Source organism: Crocodylus porosus, unplaced genomic scaffold (assembly GCF_001723895.1).
Source record: "Crocodylus porosus isolate Cpor-Errol unplaced genomic scaffold, CroPor_comp1, whole genome shotgun sequence".
Lineage (NCBI taxonomy): Eukaryota > Metazoa > Chordata > Crocodylia > Crocodylidae > Crocodylus > Crocodylus porosus.
Genome location: NW_017728886.1, coordinates 200,681,605 through 200,690,674, shown reverse-complemented (window position 1 = coordinate 200,690,674; position 9,070 = coordinate 200,681,605). Strand labels below are relative to the sequence as shown.

At 45.8% G+C, this 9,070-nt stretch overlaps 1 protein-coding gene across 3 annotated transcripts in view; it reads left to right on the top strand.

The window, feature by feature from the left end:
- Positions 1-9,070, top strand: part of RB1CC1 (RB1 inducible coiled-coil 1) — a 145,212-nt gene that overhangs the window by 35,729 nt on the left and 100,413 nt on the right. For 2 of the 3 annotated variants that reach the window (XM_019548020.1, XM_019548012.1), the window contains exons 3-5: positions 2,980-3,122; positions 7,247-7,373; positions 7,669-7,839. In XM_019548020.1, coding sequence (XP_019403565.1) covers positions 2,980-3,122; positions 7,247-7,373; positions 7,669-7,839 — 441 coding nt within the window. Of the gene's footprint in view, positions 1-2,979; positions 3,123-7,246; positions 7,374-7,668; positions 7,840-9,070 lie in introns of those variants that run through there. The other variant, XM_019548030.1, reaches the window with a different exon arrangement.

Sequence of the window (9,070 nt, the reverse complement as noted above, 5' to 3'; positions counted from 1 at the left end):
GGGACCAGCAGGCATTGGGGGAGTCACTATTCCCCTGTGCACTGCCAGGAGTGACCAGGAATAACGGTCACAAGCTGGCAGAGGGCAGGTTTAGGCTAGATATCTGGAAGCGCTACTTCACGGTCAGGGCAGCTAGGATCTGGAACCAACTTCCAAGAGAAGTGGTGCTGGCTCCTACCCTGGGGGTTTTTTAGAGGAGGTTGGATGAACATCTTGCTGGGGTCATTTGACCCCAGTATTTTTTCCTGCCATGGCAGGGGGTCAGACTAGATGATCTGTTCGGGTCCCTTCCGACCCTAGAAACTATGAAACTAGCTTTCAGTTTAAAAACAATGTCTGAAGTTCTGAAACCTGTAGGTAGAAAATAGAGATCGGTAGAAGCTTAGAATTCCTTCTAATTGGGAGTGCACAGACAGATTTTTGCAGCCAATACCAATAACCATTTTTTATGAAGGCGCATCGGCCGATATTGATCCAATTTCCAATACCATCCTGGCAGCGTGGAGAGAGCTGCCTCCAACTGGTAAGTCTGGTGTGGTGGAAGGGGAGGGGAAGCGGGGTGTACAGATCAAGGCCTCCACTGAGAAGGTGGTGTGGGGCTGGGGCAGGAGCTGTCCAGGTGGGGTGGGTGCAGGATGGAGTGGCAGCTTATCTGGGGTGCATGGAGATGGCAATGGTGGGGTGGTAAATGGGTCCTGCTGCATGCACTCCACCAGAAGGTGCTGGTCCAGTGCTTGTCTGGTAGCTCCTGCTGCTCATGTGACAGGGCATAGGGGGTGGGGGGGTGTGCACCCCCAGATATGTGCGGGCAGGCTGAGGCCGTGGCTGTACCAGGCTCTTACTGGAGGGGTGGGGATGCGCTGAGAGGGGCCTATGGTGAATTTGTGGCGGCAGCCGCCCCCCTCCCCTCTCGTAATCCCCTCCCAGTGCAGCGCCGCCTTGCTATGAAGAGCTTGGCACAGCCCTGACCCCAGCCTGTCCCACGCAGATCCAGGGACACACACCCAACCCCACTGCCCTCCCAGACGAGCAATGGGAGCTGCTGGATGAGAAGGCATGTGCTGGATGAGGCCCCAGACCAGCAGCTCCTGGCAGAGCAGCCCCTCCCCCTTCCCTTCCCCCTTGCTCAGGACCTTGTTGGGCAGCCCCAGCCCACACCTCCCCGCCCCCACAAGGGCCTTGATCTGCACCCCCACACTCCTTCCCTACCCTTCCACCACACCAGACTTACCAGCTGGGGGCAGCTCTCCACGCTGCCGGACTCTGCTCCTCGCCACCTGTGCTGTGGCAGAGCGCATGTGTGCGCTGTTTATCAGCCAAATTATCGGCCTGCTATGGCTGTTTTCCAAGATACTACACTTTCTTTATAATGGTGCTGATCCAATGTCAGACCAGTGTATCAGTGCACCTCTATTAATGTACTTCAAAGGGATTGGTAGGGGGCGTACCTCCAGAATTTTTGAAGGGGAGTATTTTCTGAACTTTTCAAGGGACAGTCTTTTTTGGTTGCCATTTTTTCTTTATCCTTTACTGCTTGCCAGTTGATGTCCTTTACTACCTTTTTTATTTGAATCTACCACCTGCTTATTTTTAGTTTTTTTTTTCTTTTTTTTCTTTTTACCAAGGAAAATGTATACTAAAAATATTTAAACTTTTGTTTTGAAGCTCATAACAGATGTATTAGTGGTTATTCCCAGTTTTCTTCTCATGGAGAGTTATTTGTCCGGCATCGTCCAGCAAGGCAGTGACGAATGCTAAATTTTGAGCCCAGGTCTCCTGAGTCTCAGCCCAGTGTCCTTTCTACCTGATCACAATTCATTGTGGAATATTATGGAATACAGTGTGCCCTTGACTTGTATTGAAGTGCACCTAGAGAGACTTGAGAGAGTTAAGAAATATGGAATTAAAAATTAACCAGGCCTTTTCTATTTTTGTGCTTCCATCTCTACTGGTGGGAAATTATGAATTTTGGTAGTTATTGATAGACAAGGCTCTTTAATAAAAAGCCATATCAGGACTTGTAGAACACTAGCAAAGGCCTTATGCAGTGACAGATCTAGCGAGGACAACATGTGATGAGAAAAGTCCTTAGATCTTAGTTACGGCATACAGTTTATTGAACATAGAAGTACTAGTTCATAATGCATGTGGAATAGTACGTTGATGCCTTTTGGCTCCAATTTTTTTTCTTCCCCCCTTTCACATCTAGGGGGGTGGGGTAGGGAGGCCCACCCACAGACATCCCACCATCAGCCATTTGTCTTTGGGTAGGAGAGTAAACACGATCAGACCTTGAAGTGAGAAGTTAGAGACCTGTTTCTATTTTGAGCTGCATTTAGTCATCCAAAGTTTAGACAAGGAGGTGGAGATGCCACCAGAGATTGGCAAGCAAAGTGTGAAAATTTAACAGTCTAGGAGAAGAGCGGACTTTTTTTATGAAGAAAAAAGATGCCAGTTGTATGAGAATATGCTGGAAGGGAGATGTAGAAGGAAGTTGCAAGCATTTGTCTGCTAATGCACTATAAGCCTACTCCCAAACAAGACTGGGAACTGTAGTCCTAATTTTAAACTAGATTTTTGGATCAAATTAATTCCAATAGCCAAAAGTTGGAATAAGTTAAGATCCAGATCTGTTCTTTACTAAAGAATGTATGTGCTTAAAGTATCTTGTAGATGATCCAAAACGGAACAAAGCCCTAAGCCCTTAAGGGCTTAATGCATGTCCCTCGAAAAATAGACACTGTGTTACATATTGGTGTATCTCACTATGTAGTGGGGCTGTTTGGCACCAGTTTTGCCGTACTGCAAGGGTAGGGAGTGGAATAACCGACTTGGAGCGCTTTTGGTACATTGTCAAGTAGGTTTCCTAGATCTAAAGAGTTGGTCTTTGTGTGGTAACTACTCTTTCCCTAAAAAGGCACAATTTCTATAAATAATGTAGTGGGCATGTATAGAACTAATACTTGGATATCTTTTCAGCTTCTGAATGGTACTTGCAAAGGGGAACGTGTAAACTCCAAGAAGCTTAAAAAAAAAAAAAAAAAAATCACCATGAAGCTATATGTATTTCTTGTCAACACTGGAACAACCCTTACATTTGACACTGAACTTGCTGTACAGAAGTAAGAAACTTTTTTTTCTCCTCTTAAAAAAAACATGTATGTGTATGCTTGACAGATTATACTCCTTTTCTTTTTGAGGTAAGCAACTCTATCTCCCTCTAGCACTCATGCATACAAAACTGAGTTTTCTTTGACTAGCAGAATCTATATGCACTATTTACGTGGCTGTGGGTGTGCCTCTGCTCTATATTGAGAACATAAGTAGTGGAGTGGCTGTGATCTTTCTCAGTTACTTCTTATTGACCATGGTTGCAAGACCTTATCATTAGTATGCGGTTTGGTTTCAAAATAAAACTGAAAATCTGCAGGCTTCAATCCCTACCCATCTTGCAGTAAACTAATATCCATTAAAATGGGTATAGTTGGTGCCTTTTCTGTGTGGGAGAAACCCACATTCTGAGTGGCTGTGCTGTATTTTTATCTTTTTCCATGAGCACTTGCAAGTTATGAGATGCAAAGATGAAGCTCCATATCCTCGAAATCTGTGAACATCTTATTGTACTGAGAGAGATCCTTGCTCATAAGGAGAATTTCACATTCTCTGGTGTCCCACTGAGGAGGCAGTCGGCTTCTGAAATCACAGTGGAGGCAAGTAAGACCTGTTACAGACACTGGAATGAGTGCTAGCACTGGGATTGAAGCCAAACTTGGCCTGGAATCTAATGCAAATGTTGTATTTAAGTGTTTGTAGGGTCTGCTGAGCACTGAGGCAGGTGAGATGTCCTTCAGTAAGTGCAAGCACAGCAAAATGCCTGGGGATAAGGCCTCCCAAGTGCTGCAGATTATTAAAATGGACAAATGTAACAAATTGGTAATGAAGTATGCTTCACTGCAGTATCCGACTTTCAAAGCCATTTCTAATGATGGTGTCGTCTGCCTTAAACAAGAAAGGTGCAGGATCCAAGACATCACCAGCACCAGTGCAGATGCTAATACTATAACAGTGCCTTATTTGTCAACACTTCAGTTGGAAGTATATCTTTTACCATCACCAGAGAATGTACTTTCCCTGTCATTCAATAAGAAAATCTTCCTATCCAAGTTCTACAGGTGGATCATTTGAGACCCATGGGTTGCTTCTACTATCCCAACTGTTGGCTTGTCAGGATTAGCTTTAGTCCAGTCGGCATTATGAGAGTTGCCTATATATAAGCCCTGGTTTAAATCACGGACCCAGCTCATGGTGCAGCATCTCCTTTAATCTTGGAGTGTTCCCCTCCTTCCCCACCCTACCGTGTGCCCCCCCTGCTGCTGATTGGTGGAGGGGCCCCATCATCCCTGCTACTTGCTCCTGATGGCTGGGAGGCTAAAACCACAATTTTAAATATGCCACAGTTTTTGCCTCCTGCTGCTTGCTTCTGACCAGATGGAGGTAAAAATGGTGGCGTGTTTAAAACTGTGTTTTTTGCCTCCCAGCCATTAGAAGTGAGTGACAACCAGGTAGGGGCATGGTGGGGGCTGCTAGTTGGGTCCACGATTTTAAACCAAGCCTTACCTCGATCCTGGGTAAGCTTTTTGAGAGAATTATCTTGGTGCATGTCCACGAGGGGCCAGTGGGGGAGGTTATGCTTGGGGGCAACCAACATGGGTTCATTAGAGGCAGGTCCTGTCAGACCAACCTGGTGGCCTTCTGTGACCACGTCACAAAATCCTTAGATGCAGGGGTAGCAGTGGACGTAGTCTTTCTGGACTTTCGGAAGGCCTTCGAAATCGTGTCTCACCCCATTCTCATTAAAAAACTAGGGGACTGTGTGGTGTCAACAACTACACAGTCAAATGGGTCGCCAACTGGCTGGAGGGCTAGACCCAGAGAATGGTGGTGGATGTGGGCAGTGGGGTCCCCCAGGGCTCGGTCTTCAGGCCCGCACTATACAGCATCTTTGTCGGTGACTTGGACGAGGGGTAAAAAGCACCCTGTTGAAATTTGCTGAAGTCATTAAGATGTGCGGAGTTGTGGGTACGTTAGAAGGGAGGAATAGGCTGCCATCGGACCCAGGCAGGTTACGGGGTGGGTGGATGAGAACAGGATGGGTTTCAACACTGACAAGTGCAAGATGATGCACCTGGGGAGGAAGAACCTGCAGCATACCTACAGGCTGGGGAACTCCCTTCTTGTCACTGCAGAGGCAGAAAAAGATCTTGGAATCACTACTGATGCCAAGATGAACATGGGTCGGCAGTGTGGGGATGCAGTCAGGAAGGCCAGCTATACCTTGCCATGTATCCACAGATGCATTACGAGCAGGTCCAAGGAGGTGATCCTCCCCCTCTGTGCGACACTGGTCAGGCCGCAGCTGGAGTACTGCATCCAGTTCTGGGCACTGCACTTCAGGAGGAATGTGGACAACATGGAGAGGGTCCAGAGGAGGGCCACTCGTGTGATCAGGGGGCAGCAGAGCAGTCCCTACAAGGAGAGGCTAAGGGACCTGAACCTGTTCAGCCTTCACAAGAGAAGGCTATGGGCCTAGTGGCCTGTTACAAAGTAGTCAGAGGGGACCAGCAGGCACTAGGGGAGTCCCTGTTCCCCTGAGCACTACCAGGAGTGACTAGAAATAATGGTCACAAGCTGGCAGAGGGTAGATTCAGACTGGACATCAGGAGGCGCTACGTTATGGTCAGGGTGGCTAGGATCTGGAACCAACTTCCAAGCGAAGTGGTGCTGGCTCCTACCCTGGAGGTCTTTAAGAGGAGGCTAGACGAACACTTTGCTGGGGTTGTTTGACCCCAGTACTTTTTCCTGCCATGGCAGGAGGTCGGACTTGATGATCCGCTCAGGTCCCTTCTGACCCTACCAACTGTGAAACTCTGTAATTCCACCATCCATGGGCCTGTTTGGGGATATAGGTACAAAAAGCAGGCATCCATCAGAGAGGATGTCCCCCTTTTCAGTACCTTCTAATCAGGCCACTGATGCCAGTATGTCAAGAGTAGGTTGTGTAAGTGAGACTGATACAGGTGCGTATGTGTCTGGATCTTACAGACCACTCATCCACAGTGCATGCATGTATGCTATTGCTTGCCAGACATCACCTGCTTTTCTGTTGTTGATTAGGTCAGAGTCCTTCACTGATGCATATACTTATCCTTATGTGATTTCTGGCCCTGACCAAAACGGTTAGTCAGGTAAAATCTGGTCTTATGCACACTTGCAGTAGGATCGATGCTGACATCTTGCACTAAAGTTTTTGCAGGGTGAGTGACAGGTGTTTACCTTTTAACCAAGCAACATTTGTGATGCCCCAGCCTCAACCTGACTGCCCTACTCTGTGCTGTGCTGCTGCACTGCCCCCTGAGGCAGATGTGGAAGCTGAAGGAGACTGGGGAGCCGGAGCAGTAGAGGGGGTCGATCAGGGTTCTGGAGGCTGAAATACAATTCCTTGTGGGCCACCACTTGGGCAGCCCTAGTCTAAGAGGTGATGGTGCCTAAAAAGGAAAAATGGAAACTAGAAGGAAGTTGTCATGGTGAGCAATAACACGAAGATGAGGGCACCAGGGATTTTGATAGGGGAGGAAGCAACTGGAATGATGTACAAAAATAACCAAAGGCTGCTATGGCAGGATAACTTGGAATAGTGCCTGAGTTGGCTTGATGGATCAGAAGGGAGTATTGGAATTAAATATCAGATTTGTGATGTTTGCTAGCATTTACTGCTACAGAACAGACCAGTCAATACTTGTTAAATGAAATTGTCTGCCCAGTTTACGCATAGCACAAAATAGATGAATACATCTAACAAAATACTAACAAAATATTGAAACAATGGAAAATCGAAATCGGGAGTAAATCAGTTGGTGGCATATTCAAAGAAAGTAATGTAACTTGTATGGTAACTGCCAGAAATGTAGGCTATGATGTAATACAGGGTTCTAGCATTACAATTGGAGAGGCATTGTATATCTTATTATAAACCAATACTTTAGTCATACGGTTTGAAATTGGTGTCCAGAATACAATGGATTGCAGCATTTACACCTAGCATTTGAATGTTATTCAGAATAACTAAGATATTTTGCTTATGCTTCTTAAAATTAAATTAGTTGTACTGTTTGAAGTTTTGAGAAATTCACTTATCTGAAAGACCATTGCGCTAAAATGCTGTTGCCCTTTTTTCCTTTCTTTTTAGTGTGTCCGACCTTAAACATGCAATCCAAACAAAATACAAGATTGCTATTCAGCACCAGGTACTGGTTGTCAATGGAGGGGAATGTATGGCACCAGACAGAAGAGTCTGTAGTTACAGTGCTGGAACAGTAAGTTCATTTACCCTTAGTCTTGCCTTCATAGTTCATTCTGTAAAGATAAGAACTTTTCAGATACTTAAATGTTTCTTTCCCCTTTTTATGAAGAGACTTGTGTATTGTATTTTCTTTTCTGGGTTTCTTACATTGCTAGACTAATGCCTTTTCATACAGTACTTGTTTTCTGCAGTTTTCTGTGCACTACTTCATAAGTTGCATCATTGTTAAATTTTTGGAATAGGTAGGGACTATATAACATGTTGTATTTACTCACAGTCTTGTGTTGGGATTTTATATTTTAATACAGGACACAAATCCAATTTTTCTATTCAACAAAGAGATGATCTTATGTGAACGTCCACCTGCTATTCCCAAAACTACGTTTTCAGCAGAGAATGAAATGGAATTAAAGGTTGAAGAATCTCTTATGATGCCTGCAGTTTTTCACACAGTAGCATCACGGACACAGCTTGCTGTGGTAAGTAACATTTGAACCATTTAGAGTTTAGTGGCTTTTTAAACCTAACTTGAACAAAATAACTCCGCATACCACTTCCATAGGATCTACGGTCTATCTAATATAAATAATGATTCAAAAAGCTGAAAATACTTTTAATCAATACTGGTATTTTTCTAGTTTCTTTTCTGTTTTGGGATGTGTGGAAATGTTTCATAGCTGTTAGGGTCGGAAGGGACCTCAACAGATCATTGAGTCCAACCCCCTGCCCTGGGCAGGAAAGAGCGCTGGGGTCATATGACTTCAGCCAGGTATTTGTCCAGTCTCCTCTTAAAGACCCCCGAGGTAGGGGAAAGCACCACCTCCCTTGGAAGCCCATTCCAGATTCTGGCAACCCTTACCCTAAAGAAGTTCTTCCTGATGTCCAACCTAAATCTGCCCTCTGTCAGTTTGTGGCCGTTGTTCCTGGTTATTCCAAGGGCTGTCCTGGTAAACAGAGCACCTCCTATTTTTTGCTGCCCCTCTCCCCTGATGAATTTGTAAACAGCCACAAGATGTCTCCTCAGCGTTTTTGTGGAGGTTGAAGAGATCCGGGTCCCTCAGTCTCTCCTTTTAGGCCCTTACCTGCAGGCCCCTAACCATAAGTGGCCCTCCTTTAGACCCTCTCAAATTTATCAGCATCCCTTTTGAAGTGCAGTGCCCAGAACTGGACACAGTACTCCAACTGCAGCCTGACTAATACCACATAGAGGGGAAGTATCACCTTCCTGAACCTGTTTGCGATGCGTGATACGGTGTGGTTACGCACCTCTTAATGCATGATAGTGTGGTTAGCTTCACTGATTACTTCCTCACATTGATGGCTCATATTCATCTTGGAGTTAACTATGACTCAGGGATGTGGTTATGCTAGAAGGGAGGAATAGGTTGCAATCAAACTTAGACAGGTTTCAGGGGTGGGTGGATGAGAATAGATGGGATTCAGCACTGGCAAATGCAAGGTTATGTGCCTGGGGAGGAACAACCAGCACCATACCTACAGGCTGGGGAACTACCTGCTCATCAGTACAGAGGCAGAAAAGGATCTTGGAGTCGTCATTGATGCCAAGATGAACATGAGCTGGCAGCGTGGGGATGCAGTTAGGAAGGCCAGCCACACCTTGTCATGCATCTACAGATACATCTCAAGCAGATCCAAGGAGGTGATCCTCTGCCTCTGTGTGGCACTGGTCAGGCCACAGCTGGAGTACTG